The sequence below is a fragment of the Lissotriton helveticus genome, chromosome 2_1 (genome assembly GCF_964261635.1).
Source record: "Lissotriton helveticus chromosome 2_1, aLisHel1.1, whole genome shotgun sequence".
Classification (NCBI taxonomy): Eukaryota; Metazoa; Chordata; class Amphibia; order Caudata; family Salamandridae; genus Lissotriton; species Lissotriton helveticus.
Window position 1 is genome coordinate 326,294,487 of NC_136059.1, and position 18,941 is coordinate 326,313,427.

Genomic DNA, 18,941 nt, shown 5'->3' on the forward strand with positions numbered 1-18,941 from the left:
AACCGCTTTATTAGTCATAGACTGCAGTCAATTATCAGTTGCTTCAACATCTTTCACCATATCACCACGGAGCTTAGGAACCGAACTGGCCAACTGGTTCTATATTTCAGAGGACTTAGCATGTCTCCAGGCACAATAAGAGACAGATTTAGCCAGAGGGTCCCACCTGCTCGATACACCCTCTCCATCCCAAGAGAAGGGAACTGTAGAATGGTAGGCCAGATTACAGCCAAAGTTTTATCGACCGATATGGCAATATTAGAGAAAATGAGGTCAAGGTATGTCTGACCTGCTGTGTGTGTGGGTACCAATCCATTGATGGAGATTAAGTGATTCCAACTTCTCTAACAGTGTAGATGCACAAGGGTCAGACCTATTATCAATATAAAGATTGAAATCCCATTAAATGGTGAAATTTCAAAATTGAATGGTGAACTGAGCTATGACCTCCTCTAAGGAATTAAGAAAATGGCCTGCATAACCAAGTGGAATAGATCAGTGCCGCTGCTGCAGACAAATGGGAGACACTTTCAGTACAGAAACCCAATGCTTCTGCTCCTTTAAAATACAGCAATTTAAAGGTCTACGTGCCAGATGTACGACCCTTCCATTTTGCTTCTTGCAAATTGTGTTGTCTTGTTACTCGCAAAATGAAATTTACAGCTGTTTCTCAGACACTGTTTGCAATTCCCAATGGGGTTGCAGAAGACCTGCCCCATTAATATTCATTAGGCAGGTCGCAATTCACAACCCCATTTGGAATGGCCAGCACTCGCAGTCAGGAGACCTTCAATGTCTGTGACTGCTTTTTAAATAAGCAAAAGACACACACATGATGGAGGTGGCATGGTGAGCCAAAGAACAATAGATTCAACCCAGATCTCTTGACTGGGGTGAATGTTTGATTTTCTCTGCATTCTGTCCATCATCTGTGTTTCTTTTGCTTTCTCGCCCTATGTGTGCCGGGTATGCCCAGACGTGGGTCCGGGGCTCACTGTGTCACTGGATTCAAGCTAGAGTGGCTAATGAGGGGTGATACCATGAAACTGGTCCCAGGATGCTTGTTTCTGGTTCAGGGAGGACCTGGCTTGGCAGTTCAGGCTGGACTGTTCCCATAAGCAACAGGGTCAAGACTGATTTGCCTATGGCTGGGTACAAACTGGGGTGGCATGCTGAGAAAAAAGAGAACAATGGATTTAACCCAGATCTCTTGACTGGAGGTAATGTTTGATTTGCTCTGCATTCCGTCCATCATCTGTGTGTCTTTTGCTTTTTAAATAAAGCAGTTTTTTTTAAATGGATTGATTTAGAAAAGAAAAATGAAACGTTTCTGTTTAATTGTTTAAGAGAAGGCAGTGGCCCGTGAGACCACTGCCTGCTCTTAGAAAATATTTTGGCTACCAGTCACAAATAGGAAGGAGTCCCCTGGGGGCCCCTTCCCGGTTGTGAGCGTCTTACCACCTTTGTGAAATGGGTGGGAAACTGCGAGCGTTTTGCGAGCCCAATTGCGGTGGCAAAACAATTGTGCGTTGAATTGCAACTCGCTATTATGAAGGGATGCTCTTGGCATGCCCCTTCCTAATAGTGAGTCATAAACCCTATTTAGCAAGTCGGTAATAAGTTACCGACTCATAAAATAGGGTTTGTACAAAGGGCAGACTTATTTTGCGGTTGCAAATGGGCCGATTTAACATTTGCGACCGCAAACAACGGTCGTACATCTGGCCCTATCACTTTCATAAAGTAAATCACTACTACCCCACCTCTGCTCCCCATTTTATCAGTGTGCACAGAGGCGTACCCTTCTGAAAAGGCAAGTCCAATATCTGGTGTGGAAAACATGTTAATTGTGTGACGAACAGCAAAATTGTTTTTATGACCTGAATCATTTCAACTAATTTTAAACACTATTGAACCTGAAGTGAGACCAAGCACTCACAGCAAACCTGTGAACCTGGGCAACATGCAGTCCAAGCTTCTACCTGCAGTCTACTGAGGGCCTCACATTATGTAGCTCACAATAAGAGTATCTGAAAGTAGAATGAGAGGCTGCAGTCGAACGGGCAACATGTCTGGCACATTGGCATGCCTTCAGCAAGTCAGCAGCACGCCCGCTACACACGTCCACTGAGCATCCTCACCACAGCAATGCTCTTAAGGGGAGTGTTTATTACACTCCAAGGGTCAACTAGAGCACTTCCTACACCTATAAAGATCCTCAGCATAAAGCCAAAATGGTAAAATCATCAAACACCCTATAACATAGAATGTGAAGTGTAGCAGGTTACCGTCTCTCATGACACATCCATCCCATTTCCCTTTTTCTTAGAGGAGGGTTCATTACACTCCCAGGGTCAACTAGAGCACTGCCGTACTAACATGGCACCTCTAGACATCCCAAAGGAGAAGAATGGCTGCCCTGATCTGCACTCTCTTTTCAAACCAAAGAGCGGAGCCAAAAATCAATTGACCTCTGACTACCGGATTCAAAAGGTGTAACAGGCTAGGTTAAAAAATAATGGGTAAGTTAGGATAACAAATATAAAGGATTAATTAGTATAATCACTGTGATCCCTTCAATGTTTCACCGAATTAAAACATCCCCTCGCTAAAAGCACACACAGAGCTAGAGCAGGAACTGAAGCTGAAAAAAAATGTACAACTAAAGGCGCCCAAGGCTGAAACAATTCATACAGCCCAAAAGGTACTCTGGATAGAGCCATAATGCTAAAATCATTAAAAACTCTTAAAAATAGAATCAGAGGTGTAACAGGTTACTCTCTCATACAACTTATGATACATGAAGTTAAAGCATGCCTGAGTTTCAGAAACTTCAATTCCAATGGGGGGTGTCAGAAGAAGGACCTTACACATAAATGATCATTAACACCTTGAACTTCTTGAACATTTACAACAGACATCTATGTAGCATTTATTCAACACCAAAAATTGACACATATTGCAGAGCACGTACTTACTCAATTTTTTTATAATATTTAAAGTAAGCATTTTTGTGTGATGCAGAGCATACTTCTTTTAGAGGTTGAAACCTTTTTTCTAAGATGGCTTCTACAGTCACAAGCTAGATGTGTCACAGGGTGAGAGCACTGCAGTTCATATATTATGCAATTGAAATAATTCTTAGGAGGTGTAATAATACATCAAATAGCCAACAGTACAAGAGGAAAGAAGTAAACTCTGCTGGGATAATCTATGACAGAAATAACCACGTTTCTAGACAAGAGATGAACTAGACGTATCCAAATGTGACAATGGCTGCAGGGGGCAGACTCAATGGCAACTTCTTATAGTGCCAGAACACCCTTTCTGTCACATAGACACAATTCAGGCTATCAGTTTGCTCTCAATATATTCTTCATCATTATTAGATATTGGATAAATTAGGTCTTATATTTCAAAATAAATCTAATTACTTTTAAAGAAATGTGTTATGATAAACTTTTCTAAACTCAACAGCTGACTCAGGTAAGTTCTGATATTTTCCTATTGCACGGGAAACATCCTTTACAACGCAACTTTTACCACGCAGTGCCTTTACGACGCAACTTTTACAACGCAAACCATTACAACGCATTGCGCTGGGGGACGCTCTAGCATAGGGAATAGATTTAATTTACTATCCAACACCTTCCCTAGTGTCCACGGGGACTGGAGTTGGAATAGTAAATTAAACTATTCACTATCCAGCACCCCAAAGCGCTATGCGTTGTAATGGTATGCGATGTAAAAACTGCGTTGTAAAAGCATGCGTGGTAAAAGCATGCGTTGTAACGTCATACATCCCTACTGCACATAAGTTAAATTGCCAAGTCTTGATAAGTAGCCAAATAACACACTACATGAGTTTGTAAAGCGTGTCAACTTTGCAAATAATTAAGTCTGAGCAAACAAATTGAATAATATTCCTTCTAAAAAAAAATTGTAAATGCATTATTGCATTTTAGGTAGGTGTTTAAAATTACTTTCAAAGTTTGCAACCTGTGTGAGTTTGTCTTTCCTATAGACAAAGTTAGAAATAAACATTTATTTAAAAAGTATGTATCTTATGAATACTTTGTATTTACTTACTTGTGCTGTGCATGCAATGCCCAAACACATAATATTCTAGGGATGAGACAAATAATGAAGTGGACAAATAGATAACAGAAACTAATATGAAAAATATTTAAAACAAACAACCAAAATCAATATAAATAATACTGCCGTCAAGCAGACAGATATTACAACTACATTTTTACATTTGATTTGAAACTGTTAAACACTTTTAAGATGTGGAATGTGCTAAAGTAATATGTTCAATAGTCAGCCCACCCTCCCCCACTTACACACATGTTTACAGCACTGTTAATACGTTAGGATAGGCAATCTGGGATTTCACAAACTTCACACAGTTTGTTGACGAAACAGTATACAACTATGTATAACCCATGTCCTACTAAGCTTTTGTCCAGCTCCACAAGAGGGCTACTGACAGGACATGACATAGGGTAGCCTGACACAAGTGGGTAAGACTAAACTCAGAGGCAATTTGTTTACGCTTGCATCACATCTCATACAGTAACTCAGCGCCCATCCACCCAAAAGAATGACTCTACACCAGTTTGGAAAAATACGGTCGGTTTTCATAAAAATAATATCTTTAGTATCACCTAGTTCCATTTTAGAATGACCAGGGAGCTTGAGGGGAGCCTAGTGAGGAGTGAAGCGACAGTGTGGGGAGGCAGGTGCATTGATTGAAGTTAGATCGTCCTGTGGGTCGGCTGCTCTATACTGCCTACCTACCGACTGAGCCCTGATTGCTTAATGACCCTCTGCTCCATAATCCTATTAGAATTCCTGTGAGGAGTAGTTATAGCTGATCTGGGAAATCGTCAGGGAGGAAATCCAACTAGAAAGAAGATTGTCTGGCGATCTCTTTCCCTCTCCCGTTTCATGACTCTACCTGAACTGCTTCTCCAGGAAGTGTGAGGACTGTTACATCACTGCCATCCCCTATAGAGATTCCCTGTGCCCACTCGTTCAAGGAAAGAACCCTACCTTGTCATGGCTGGCGGTTGTTGATCCTGCCACTGTACCGCTGCCTCCTAATTGTGGGCCCCTGTGAGACGATACGGGGGAATAGGGCCTGGTTTATGTCAGCCGGGCAGCAATTGTGAGGAACGGCATCGCGGAGGCAAGTGTCTGCGGACGGGTCCGAACCCGGAAGAAGGGGGAGGGAATTGAAGAAGGCTGGCCGCGTTGCACCCACCCCCTCTGACGAGTGAGGTGAGGGTGGGACGGCGAACTGTGAGAAACGCCGAGGGAAGCGAGGCATCGCTACGGCTTAGCCCACTGACACTGCCCACTGCACTGAGGGCCGGAATCACCCCTGAACAGCGAGAGCGTGATCGGAGAAGCTTCCGTGACTGAGTGGACACACCGGGATGAATCTATCACATACCCGGTAAGATTGAGAAGTGAGGTGCGGGACCCAGAGGCAAAGAGAGCCTCGCTGCAGCCGGCGGAACTGTAGTGGAGGGGGAGAGTTTGGCTTACCGGGATTCCGGCCTGAAGTAAAGTAACTGTCGATCACCGGGAGGGGGCCAAGAAATAACCATCAGACCTTGAGCTAACACCCACTGGTTTATCTGCACCCTGAACAGTACTTCACGAGTGCGGGACTCTAGGATTACCGCATTCTCTCCGGTTAGTGGAAGTAGCCTGAAGGAGAGAGTTTAGTGAAAGAGGCCTAAGGCACGGCTCATGAAGTTGAGGAAACGGGGTCATTCAGGGTGTAAAAAAGCATTGGTCGGGAGGTTACCTCTGAGTTGCAGATCAATTAGAGACAAAGAATGTCACTGTGAAAACTTGACGGTATACTGTGGTTTTAAAGCAATTCATACAATTTCATGAGAATGATAAAATATACTGCCTGTCTTTACTCAAATGTCCAGCTGCCTGAACCATGGTTCTAGTGTGCTATTACTGAAACTGTTGCTGAAACCTGTAACTTCCTGCTTGTAAGAACTTTGAGACCCCAAGGGTAATGTACAGCCAGGTCTTACTGTAAAGAAATGTAAAATTGTTGATTACTTTCATTAGGTATGTGGAATATACACTACTGGCTGAAGGGACAGGAGTGATCTCTGAGCTCCTCGTGCTTGGGGGGGGGAAGAAAAGTAATATACAGTTTTATGAAATGTCTACATGCCAATAACTGAATACAAAGAAATGTAAAGTACTGAATGTAAAGCCTGCTAAAGGAACAAGGCGATAATAAAGATATTATTTTTATAGAAACAGACCGTATTTTTCCAAACTGGTGTAGAGTCATTCTTTTGGGTGGATGGGCGCTGAGTTACTGTATGAGATGTGATGCAAGCATACACAAATTGCCTCTGAGTTTAGTCTTGCCCACTTGTGCCAGGCTACCCTATGTGGACTGGTAACCCCAGGTCTAACAACTATGTATAACCCATGTCCTACTAAGCTTTTGTCCAGCTCCACAAGAGGGCTACTGACAGGACATGAGCAACAATCAGACATTTAATTAACGTACACAATCAACTTGGAAGCGGATTAAAACTATAAACAGGACATGAGCAACAATCAGACATTTAATTAATTTACACACTCCACTCCCTTTATGCAAAATAAAACAAATACCTGTATCCAAAGGGACTCATTGGTAGGCCCAGATGCGGTCAAATTTTCCAGATCTCCATTTCTGTCATATTTAAATGTTGTTCCTGCAATGTTATAGTCCCCATTCCATTGAATTATAAATCCACCATTTAGGAAATATTTTTCAGGGTCTTCTCCACGTAGTGCAAGGAAATTTCCTGCTTCTGCAATTTCTATTACCCGGATATCTCTGGCGCCTTTTGGAACCAATCCAATGTCAACATAACCTGAGAACAGGAAGAGTGATACATACATGTTATTATATTTAATTACAGCTACTGATTAACCTTAAACAGCAGACTCTTTTCTCTGATAAAGAGCTAGTGGAAAGCAGTGGCCTTTTTTGCTTAGCAACACATTAAAGACTTTTAAAGAATGATGTGGAACTCTCTAAATATTTACTATGTCTGGATTGAACAACTGCAGTACATTTCCATGGAAACATATTTTCAAATACTGATCAATCAACATTCAGGTCATTGTGTAGTGCTGATGATTCACCTCTTTTTTAATCAATGCTCTATAGTATGCTCATATGCACTTGTAGTTCTCTAACTTATTGGGTCAATTCTGTGAGAAGGTGTTCATAATACAGTAAATTCATTTGTAGTAAAAGTAAATTGTTTTTGAACAATCATCTCAAAATCAAATGTTTTAAAAAGATTGTTACTCAATAAACTGCAAATTGTGGCTTTTTGTTTTACTTTAATAAAACAGTGTTAAACACCCTTTATTTGTTACTTTTGCAGGTTTCATATATACTTGACAGACCAACTATATTGCTAGAACCTTTAATTGTTTAATCATAAATTTGTTTTATGCTTCAGGGGAGGTGAAAACAGAATGAAAGTGATAAGTGACTGACCGCTACACTGCGTCCAATTTACATATCATTATGAAAAGCCAACTGGTAGGCTGTTACCAAAATGCCTAAACGGAAGGGCCCAGAAAGATAAGCATGATTCACTAGGGGACCTTGCCTTAACCCTTTTAGATGTATTGTAGTAGTACTGCAGTCACCAGAAAAATAAGTCAGGCACTGTGTTTATCAAACCAAACAAACAACAACTGCAGTTACATGCAGAGAGAACTTAAATATTTACAAACAACATAAAAGGTGAAATGTAAGACGCAAATTCATTTTTATTAAAATGTAATGGTTTATATGATCCCATGCAAATTATATGAAAACATTTTGAAACGTGCAAGTTTACTTTCGAGACCCATATGTGGTATTGGCTATTTGATTTGAATAATGTAGGAGTTTTGTCCAGATCAAAGTTTTTATGTTTGCACTGAAACTAAATTGTGGTGCAAAAATTGATCTGAATTGTACTAGAAAAACACATGGCTGCAGAAGCTTAGATAATAATAAGCCAACGATGGGGAAGAAGAGTGGCTTTCACTATCTTAAACCCTTGGGCTTTAAGAGGATATTCCAGTCTATTTGCAAAACTTCTCTTTCAAAAGCATTTTCAATTTTCATCGCACACAGTTTACCGAACTAGAGATGCCTCTATGCTGTCCAAGCTTTGCGCTATGGAGAGGGTTGGTGCATGCTGTTGCTGCAAGTCACACGGCGCGCCATCACGACACATCCCGCCATCTTTAGACTGGAGTCTACAAGCCTTTGCACGGTCTATTGTAACTGTAATGCAATGTTTCCCAACCACGACTGGTGACTCCATAATATTAAAATGAAATTACAGAAGGTCCCCAGATTGACGTCCTGTCTCTGTGTTCTGTAGCTGACCTGCTTAATGACGCTTCCCGACGTGACGACTGTGGAACTGTTGGATGTTTGAGCAAACGTGGAATGAAATTGAAGGGAGTCAACGTTTTGTTATCGCTTCATGAACATTGTAACTGACATTTTATCACAGGTTTGGTTAATTTGCAATAAAGTTCATGAATAGTTAGCTACGTGAAGATTGACCGTGAGTCAGAGAGTCTATAATCCAATATGGTGACACCGAGCTGGACTAGATACGATCGAGAGAAAGGGGCCACAGTACCTATTACAGAGACAGCGATTTTAGAAACTAGAATCCGGAGTAAGCCCATAACTGGGACAGTGATACTGTGTTGAACTTGGTGATATGTAGAAATGTTATTTACATCTGCTTTTAATTTGCAAGGTACTGTTCGCGTGTTATAGTCTAAATTGATTCTCAATGTGTATCTTTATTTTGCAGTGTATTATAGGGAGGTGGATTCCCCCGTTTTAGGAGGTTACTGCGTCTGTATGGTTTATAGGGAGGTGGATCCCCCCTTTAGGAGTTTACTGTGTGTGTATGGTTTATAGGGAGTAGAGTCCCCTTTGGGAGGTTACTGTATGTGTGTGGTTTATAGGGAGGTGGATTCCCCCTTTACAATGATTTATAGGGTGATGTTAAAATCTGATTTGATATTTAATGTCACAAGGGAAGTGTTTCCTTTATTACAGTGTTTAATTAAGTTACTGGTCCTGCATGGGAATGCAGTATGTGAACAGAGTATTATTGTGGGAGTGGGAGTCCCTGATCTTGCAAAAGTGTGCAGTAGGGGTAAGTGTATCGTATGTTACAGTGCTTGCAGTAGAGGGCATGTGATATTCCCTGGTCCTGCTATTTGTTTACATTTACTATTTCTAATTTACAGTTTATTACTTGCATTATTATTACTGCATTACTATTATTACAGTTTTCATTATTATATCTATTATTACATAAGGAGAGTTTTTTCCTATATTAGTACTGTGTTCTATTACGTTTATTTCTGGAATGTTTATCTTCTCTTCCTATGTTTATATATGTGTATACTGTTTGATTTTGTTTAATCATTATAAAGGGAAAGATGTGTAGTAATCTGCATGTTAAGTAATGCACCTTCCCTGCCCTTGTTCTGTGCCTGATGCTCTAACAATATGATGTCATTTGGAATGTTTGTACTGGTGAGAGAGCAGTCGGAGAAGATGGGCTGAGCAGCCAGGAGGCTGCTCCTGGTGGGGCATATATTGAGGCATATAATAGATCGTACTAAGATGTAACTTGGAGAATAAACCACTAACTACAAGAGCTGTCTACAAAACTTTTTTGATGATTACAGAGTACTTCTGTATTGTTAGTCTTTAATTGTAGGTGTAGGTTGTAGGTGTAGTTGGGTGTTGTCTGCGTATGACACAATGCTGAGTCCCTAGGTTCTGACGATGGGGGCGAGAGGAGCCATGTAGAAGTTGAAGAGGGTAGGGCTGAGGGAGGACCCTTGGGTGACTCCTCAGGTGATTGGTTTAGGGTCCGAGAGGAAAGGGGGAAGTCTGACCCACTTCGTTCTGCCGGAGAGGAAGGAGCGGATCCAGTTGACGGCCTTGTCTTGGATCTCTGCGTCATGGAGTCTGTCTATTAGGGTGCTGTGAGAGACTGTGTCGAACACCACTGGGAGGTCTAGGAGGATGAGGGCTGCTGTTTCTCCTTTATCCATTAGAGTGCGGATGTCGTCTGTTGCGGTGAGGAGGGTGGTTTCAGTACTGTGTTTTTTTCTGAAGCCGGATTGGGAGGACCCCTACCCCTATTGTGGATCCTATACTTTAGTGGTTACTGAGACAGAGGTGGCAGACGCCATCAGGAAGATGACAAGTAACAAGGCTCCGGGCTCTGATGGCGTACCAGCCCACCTCTTTAAATCAGACGTCAAGACCTGGTCTCGAGTTTTAACCAATGTATTTAATAGGGTATGTAAATCAGGTATTTCGGGTACCTGGTCTGAGTCCGCCATTGTACCCATCTTTAAGAAAGGAAATAGAGGGGAACCTAGCTGTTATCGCCCGATCCCCCTCATTGATTCTGCCGTGAAAGTGTTAGGTCGGGTGGTCTTAGGTAAACTCACAGATTGGTTGGCTGAAACAAACACACTCTCAGGCCTACAATTTGGGTTTAGGAAAGGACGAGGCACTATAGATCAAAGCCTTAACCTTCAATTATTAATTGGGAAATACACATTCGCCAACAGGGGAACACTATATTTAGCCTTCATGGACCTTTCCTCTGCCTTTGACCGTGTGAATAGGTCCAAACTATGGGGGTTGCTTCTTAAGCTTGGCATCGAAATAAATATTGTGTACTTCCTTGCTGACCTGCATAGGGACCTCTCGGCCACAGTTAGATATGATCATTTGGGTAATTGTACGGGTAAGATTGGGATCACTAATGGGGTTAGGCAGGGCTGCATTTTAGCCCCCCTACTCTTTACCCTTTACATTAACGATCTAGGCACTGTTTTAACTGAGGTGTGCAAGGACATACCGAAGGCAGGCAAGCGCTCCATTCCGCATTACTTTATGCGGATGATGCCGCTCTTATAGCACGCACAGCAGTAGGGCTGCAATGTCTTTTAAATTCATTTGCTGATTTTATGAAAGCGCTGGATCTCAGTGTGAATTTTTCGAAATCGCTTGTAATGATTGTGGGCAGTAAACCTAAAAGAATTAAGACTTTGCACTGTGAAGGGAATGTTCTGTCTAGGGTTTCAAATTTGGAAGATATCGAGTGACTAGGTTCCTCCGAAGTTATCCTTACCTCTGTCACTCCATCTATAGCCCCTAGTCCGGACTCACCAGTAAGCAAAACTTGTCTTTTAGACGGGGTGGCTCAACCAGCTATGGGTGCAAGTATAAAGCTTGCAACCTGGAACATTGCTGGTCTTAAAAACAAAGTAGGTGACCCGATCTGGAGAACTTTTTTAGGTGGGGCTGCAAGAAAAATGGGACACAGGGAATATTTTTAGCTTAGATGGTTATTCTACCCACTTTATCCCTGCAGTAGCATCTAATATGGGGAGGGCGAAGGGTGGGCTGGTTACACTGATCTCGGCTACCATCCCAGGCACCCATACCCAATTAGACACCGCACCACACTGCTTGGCAATACAAATTGCTTGCAGCGGGGTGGACAGCATCTTAATTATTAATTTTTATAATTTGTATGATAGAGTCATCACGACTGATCATCTGGCCACGTTAAATCTTTTTTTGGCAGATTACAAAGAGGTCAATAAAAGCCAATGTTTCATCATAGTTCTGGGTGACTTTAACATTCATGGTTGCCCGGATAAATGCCAGGCATTAGAACAATTAGGCCCCATCGAGCAAGGGGATACCCATTTTGAGCACTCTGCACAAGGAGATTTCCTTGAAACAATTCTGGCAGATAACGGTCTAATGCTTCCATCTATGCAGCCCCACCATGATGGGATGCCTGGTCTTCACCTTGGGGATGCACAGAAGGGGTAATCTCGCAGGGAAAGTCCAGGACGGGTTCCCAAAGCAAGCGCCTTGAGACCTTACGGTGAAAAGGCGCTATATAAGAACGTATGATTTACAATTTATTTATTTATGGTGGATGAGGTGATACCTACTTTTAAAGGGAATGGAAGTCATTCAGTTATTGACTACATCTTTATTAGCTCCACACTGGGGGGACAAGATCCATGGTTACTCGGCGGTCTGGTCACATTTTAGTGACCATAACCCAGTGGTTTTTAGTATTACGGACCTGATCAAAAAGCCAGAGACAGGCCGTAATAGGACGGATAAGTTTGATATCCGTCCGACAGACCAGGTCCGCAGAATCAGATGGAGCAGAGTTGTACCTGGAGACTTTTCTAATAACCTATTAACTAAAGTAGGAACTGAGTTGCACACGTGTATGAATGTGCAAGCAGGGAATGAAGAGGTTCTAGAGGCTTATTAAAAAATCTGTACCCAGGTCGCAGCCGATCTTAGACGACCAGGTAAAGTGAAGGACCCTACTGGGATGGGCTGGTTTGACCAAAACTGTTCATCAGCTAATCAAAAGCTGATGGCCGCTCTGAAATGTAAACCAGTGGATAAGGCCATTGTGGCCTGATTAAGGAAAGCCTATAAAAACGCACTGGAAGTCAGAAGACGGGAAATTAGGGTAGCGGCCTTGGAAGAATTAACCTCTATAGATGTTCTTAAGAATAGCTCCAAATTTTGGGCTGTTGTAAACAAACCTTTTTTCCATGATCCTTGTAATGACCAATTGGATTGTGGCATTCAGGAACAGGTTTGGTGTTCTCATTTCAAGTCAGTTTATGAAGGGGAAAACTCAGGGGAGGTGATTATACCTACCCCTATTGTGGATCCTATACTTTAGTGGTTACTGAGACAGAGGTGGCAGACGCCATCAGGAAGATGACAAGTAACAAGGCTCCGGGCCCTGATGGCGTACCAGCCCACCTCTTTAAATCAGACGTCAAGACCTGGTCTCGAGTTTTAACCAATGTATTTAATAGGGTATGTAAATCAGGTATTCCGGATACCTGTTCTGAGTCCGCCATTGTACCCATCTTTAAGAAAGGAAATAGAGGGGAACCTAGCTGTTATCGCCCGATCCCCCTCATTGATTCTGCCGTGAAAGTGTTAGGTCGGGTGGTCTTAGGTAAACTCACAGATTGGTTGGCTGAAACAAACACACTCTCAGGCCTACAATTTGGGTTTAGGAAAGGACGAGGCACTATAGATCAAAGCCTTAACCTTCAATTATTAATTGGGAAATACACATTCGCCAACAGGGGAACGCTATATTTAGCCTTCATGGACCTTTCCTCTGCCTTTGACCGTGTGAATAGGTCCAAACTATGGGGGTTGCTTCTTAAGCTTGGCATCGAAATAAATATTGTGTACTTCCTTGCTGACCTTCATAGGGACCTCTCGGCCACAGTTAGATATGATCATTTGGGTAATTGTACGGGTAAGATTGGGATCACTAATGGGGTTAGGCAGGGCTGCATTTTAGCCCCCCTACTCTTTACCCTTTACATTAACGATCTAGGCACTGTTTTAACTGAGGTGTGCAAGGATATACCGAGGGCAGGCAAGCGCTCCATTCCGCATTACTTTATGCGGATGAGGCCGCTCTTATAGCACGCACAGCAGTAGGGCTGCAATGTCTTTTAAATTCATTTGCTGATTTTATGAAAGCGCTGGATCTCAGTGTGAATTTTTCGAAATCGCATGTAATGATTGTGGGCAGTAAACCTAAAAGAATTAAGACTTTGCACTGTGAAGGGAATGTTCTGTCTAGGGTTTCAAGATTTCCATATTTAGGGGTTATTTTTGACGATAAGTCTACATGGTTGCCCCAACTGGCTGTAAAACGTAATGCCTTTGCTAGGTCCATCTTGGCTGTCTTGGGTTTTGCCCGCAAACTGGGGGTGAAGCCGTTGCAAGCTGTGTTGAAGATATACGATGCCAAATGTATCTCATTAGCTATGTATGGATCTGATTTGTGGGGGTTTAAAAATGTAAAGGCCATGCAGGTGGCAGAGGATAAGTTTTTGAAATCCATCTTATCCGTCCCCCAGTCAACCTCCGGCTACATCGCTCATCAAGAGTGTGGGGTAGAATACCTAGAAGATCGTATAGCCATAGCCCCGCTATTAAAATGGATTTTAATCTGGCTGAACCCTGAAATGGAGTTAAACCATGAGATTCTCAGGGATTGTCTAGCCCTTGAACATGGCAACTCCATCCCCTGGCTGAATCATGTTAAAAAACTAGCAGTTAAACTGGGTCGCCCAGAATTGTTTGATCAGCCGAATAAACTATTGAAGGGGGATGTGAAATGGGTGAAAGACACATACAAGTTGATGGCATATCTGGCCAGAGAAGTCAAGGTGCTGGTTAAACCAACAGTAAGGGCTCACCAGTTGTTAATAACCTCAAGTGAAATAGAACCCTATTTAAGCATCGTTAATAATATTAATCATCAATTCTTATTGACAAAGTTCAGATTGAACAAATTCCATCTTCTTCTTACAGAACGCCCAGGTTGGATTAAGGAGATAGATCTGGAGATTTGTTCTTGTGACGGATTTTCCGTTATGGACACTGTGCACTTTATCTTCTTTTGTGAACATCTTCGCCCCATTCGCAAAAGGTTAATTATTTCTCTTATTAAAGACAAGGGCTTTAGACAAGTTAAACCTGCCCTTTTGTATCTACAGCTGCTGTCTAATGTTTGGGAGATTTTTAACATAGCAAATTTCTTGACAATAGTTATGAGACTCAAGAGGAAGATTAAGTGTACCTACTGTACATAGCAGTGAATCTATGAATTGTGATCGAGCGCTTTCTCTCCTTTTTTTTAAATTGTTCTTCGTCTTTTTATGGTCTTTTTATATGATATTTGCAGATAGAATACAATTCTCCCTTACCCATATCGTTAGTGTATGTTTTTAAATATGACAATGTACTGTATGGATTGCTAACTTGCACAATTTTCTTCTGTATTTAACTGTGGTCTTGACTTTTGATGTTTAGCATACTTTTATGTTTTTTGCTATGACCCGAATAAAGTACTTTTGACTGATTAGGGTGTTGTTGGTTTTCTTGAGGAGGGCTATGGTGTTGGCGCTTTCAGAGATCCATCTGTGCAGGGTTCAGGATGCGGTGTTGGGGTCATTGTTTTCTGCGATTGTTGGGGTGGAGTTGCTGAGTGATGAGGCTAGCTGGTCGTCGATGATTCTGGTCCAGTTTGTTGGTGGGAGCAGCTGCTGGTGTCTGTGGATGCTGGGAGTTTGGTGGTGTGGCTGAAGGTAATGGAGTTTCCTGTTGTAAAGAGGGGGTCAAGGGTGTGTCCTGCTGAGTGCTTGGGTTCGGTCACGATCTGGTGGAGTCCAATATGTGGAGGTTACCCAGGAGGGATGTGGTGATGGGGTCCAGTTGGTTGTCGAGGTGGAAGTTGAGGTCTCCCAGTAGGGTGTAGTTAGTGGACGCAATGGCATGCGGGGAGATGATGTTCCACGGAGGGTGGTAGTAGGGCTGGCCAGTATCTTGAAGTGAAGGTGTTCCATCAGGTCTGTGGGCTCGTCGGGGAGTGTGCTCATGCAGAGGGTGGATTTGTGGACGATAGCAATTCCTCATCCTGGGCGGGTGGCACAGTCCTTCCTGGAGATCTTGTATCCTTGATGAATGGCCATGACGATGTCCGGTCCCGAGGTGGTGTGGGTCCATGTTTCTGTGAAGAACGCTACATCCGGTGTTGTGCTGTCGAGGAGGTCTCAGGTTTTGGTGGCATATTTGTGGAGGGATCGGATGTTGAGGAGGATGCATTGCAGGGTCTTCGGTTCAGCTGTGGTGTTGTGGGCGGGTTGCGCCGGGTCCGTGGTCTTGGCGGTGCTGCAGGTGTGCCGGCAGCAGTGACAGCTGAAGGGTCCGTGGGTATAAGCAAGCCAACTGACTCCTATTATCTTCTCTTTCTCGTGAGACGTTCGGGTTTGTTCTAAATTCTTTTGAGGCTGTTTAGCATATGCCTGAATGAGATGTTCAGCATCACTGCAGTGTAGACACAGCTCAGCATTTTGCCAAGGACCCTTTTCAGTTTTTGCTAAAGGAATCCTAACTGTCCCTACCTGCATAAGACTTTCTTGAGGCAACAGTCCACTGAAACCTCTGACTGACAAAACACAAAAATATTCTGGGTACGTTAGGATGGCTTTCCTAGGACTTTCTTCTTTCCTTTACCCTCTCTTGTAATCTATGTTCAATCAACAGTACTGAATAGATATATTCAGAAAATGAAGTAGAACAATTTCTTCTTTCAAACTACTTCAAGGGGCCAATTACGATGTCATTAGGAAAGCATTCCCACTGAATCAGGTTAGGAATGCTTTCCGAACGATTCGCATTCACGGAGTCCTACTGACTGATTACGATGTGTCTGGATGCTTACGGGTTCGGTCAGACTCCCATTGACTTCAATGGGAGCCTGTGTTCCAAATGAAAACACAGGCTCCCATTGGAAAAAGGACTGGGTGGGGACAACCTTGCACCTTGTGGTGGCTCCCTATGGTACCTGCCACACTGTGCTTGGTTGGGAAGAGGTCCCTTAGGTACACCCACAGGCCGCATCTAGAGGCCTACGGGTGAAGGGGAGCCTGCTACAGTCCTCAAAGCCTGATTCCCACAGCTGTTTTGTCTCGGTTAAACCGATTCAGAATGTCTGCCCGAATCGGTCATCATCCTCGCTAATTCAGAAATGCTCACCATTGGGCTGTGCTGCTACGAATGACTTGGTCTGCTGAATCCTGTTCGGAACCGATTCAGACAGCTGGGGTGGCTTCCTTGCTTTGTATTTAGTCATCCGGAAAGGTGACCGATTCGGCAGGAGAGAAGGGTTCCGAATGGGACTCGACTATACCGAATCCCACCTGGAGCCCTTCCTAGCCACATTGTGATTGTCCCCCAAAAACGAGTCATCCATTTTCTTTCAATCTAGGAAGCTTTAGCTACCAATTGGCGAAAATGAGTTACGCAAGTGAATACATTCATTCCACCTTGCTGAACGTCATTAAATGTTACCTCATCAGAATAGATAGGATGTTCAAAAATCTTCTTTAATGCCAGGAGAAAATAGCTAATGTCTCCAAACAAGAATCTGCATTTCTTACTCAAGTATTTGCGCAGGCCAATGGAGATCCAGCAATTAATCCAATAACTCACTTTTACTCAATCCCGACAACACTGTGGAGAGCAAAAATAAAAATGCAGTGGAAGAGAATCTAAACATTTTCTTAACTTTAGTGGATCCCACTAAAAATACAGGGAGCTTGAAAGCACAACTGGGATATCTGTAGTCCATAGTACAAAGTTTGCTTTAATGCTGAATCCTCAAGGTTTTATTGTAGGTACCTTTTGAAGTTTAATTAAATTCCTGGGTGTAGCCCAGATGGCCATCCTGTCACAGGAGAGCCTTTAACAGTCAGGTGAAACTGAACACTGGCAGAAAAGGCACATTTGGCTTATGCAGGGAAATGCCTACTTTCTAAAAGTGGCATTTTCTTTTTTTATATATATTTTTTTTATTTCCAGGAATACACCATAAGCCATATATCAATAGAAGATAGCGTACAAACATATATCAAATACAAATCACTTTTTAAGTATTGTATATCTTACACAAATGCAAAACATATCAGAGAGAGGCTCCAAACACAAAAACAAATACATGTACCACTACACATGTATTGTAGTAATGCCTAAAATCTTATCAGATAGAGAAGGATCACTTGTCCTGCATAACAAACGGGTATGCGGAATCGGTTTCTTGTAAGTCCCAATAAAAAACCCTCATTCACGCGTAATTTTTTGGGTAACGTTTAAGCGGTATATCTTGATTCTCCGCTTTGTTTTACACGTGTTAGCACAATCATTGGGTTTAGTGGTTATGCACCTCCACCAGGAGGAAATACCCTTCAGTTAAGGCAGTAGTGATCAGGAATAGTGCTCGTGAATAAGTGAGGAAATTATGTTAAAAGTCTCTATAGTCCAGAATTCATTCTTTATTCTTTCTGGTTTCTAGAGGCATTAAAAACGGTGTGGTGAAGTTGAGTTGTTATGACTCAATCACTCATGAAAATGGTGTAGGTCGACATGTTTCAGCCCTCAGTCGCCAAAACGGTCGGGTGGGCTTTCTTCAGGACCAAACGGTGTGATACTTGTGAAGAGATACTTCCAAGCATTTCTTAGCGTATCTGTGTATAGGAACTGCTATTAGTGTTGTTCCTTTTGCCTGTGGAGAAAATTTAAAAGGGCGTTTTTTTTTTTTGCTGTTCATACTTTTGAATCTACTTAGGACAGTTAACACGATTTCATATCAAGATGTGACTGAAATAATTACTTCACACTCTATTCCCTGGTTCTCAGGTAGGGTCGACTCTCACTAAAATCAGCAAACACATTCAGATCTTATGGGCGATCTATTGTCAAGATTATTAGGTCTGTTGGCTATGTTTTTTGTACTCCTATCTAAGTCACTCTTCGTTCATAGCGTTACTCGATAAGAAACTAACCACATACACGTGGTGCTGCAGACCGTTTTACATACAAAAGAAGGCGCATTTCATATACCTTCTAGTCCACTCATCCAGAACGTACATTCTTTAGTAAGACAAATACCGTCGATGGCGTATTTCATGTACCTACTCGAACGGTTTTGTCACTTTCATACTCCGATACGAGCAAAAAAGCTAAAACAGCTATGGGTGAAACTGCTCAGTTACATTCATTCAAGTGGATTTTTCACTCGTTTCACGTACCTTTTAAGTAGTTACCTTACTACCTCCTCAGGATCCATGTGGGTCAGCGGAGGCCTGCTATGGGGATAGGTTGCATTTTAGTAGGCATAAAAACGTTTTAAATACGTTACGGTTTTGTTGTGGTCTCGTCCCCTGCTACCTGCGGTTCCTCCGTAATCAGA

At 42.5% G+C, this 18,941-nt stretch overlaps 1 protein-coding gene across 2 annotated transcripts in view; it reads right to left on the minus strand.

Moving 5' to 3' along the window:
• ADAMTS12 (ADAM metallopeptidase with thrombospondin type 1 motif 12) overlaps positions 1 to 18,941 on the minus strand; it is a 2,873,463-nt gene that overhangs the window by 1,120,774 nt on the left and 1,733,748 nt on the right. For both annotated transcript variants that reach the window (XM_078677277.1, XM_078677276.1), the window contains one exon: positions 6,667 to 6,911. In XM_078677277.1, coding sequence (XP_078533403.1) covers positions 6,667 to 6,911 — 245 coding nt within the window. The remainder of the gene's footprint in view (positions 1 to 6,666; positions 6,912 to 18,941) is intronic.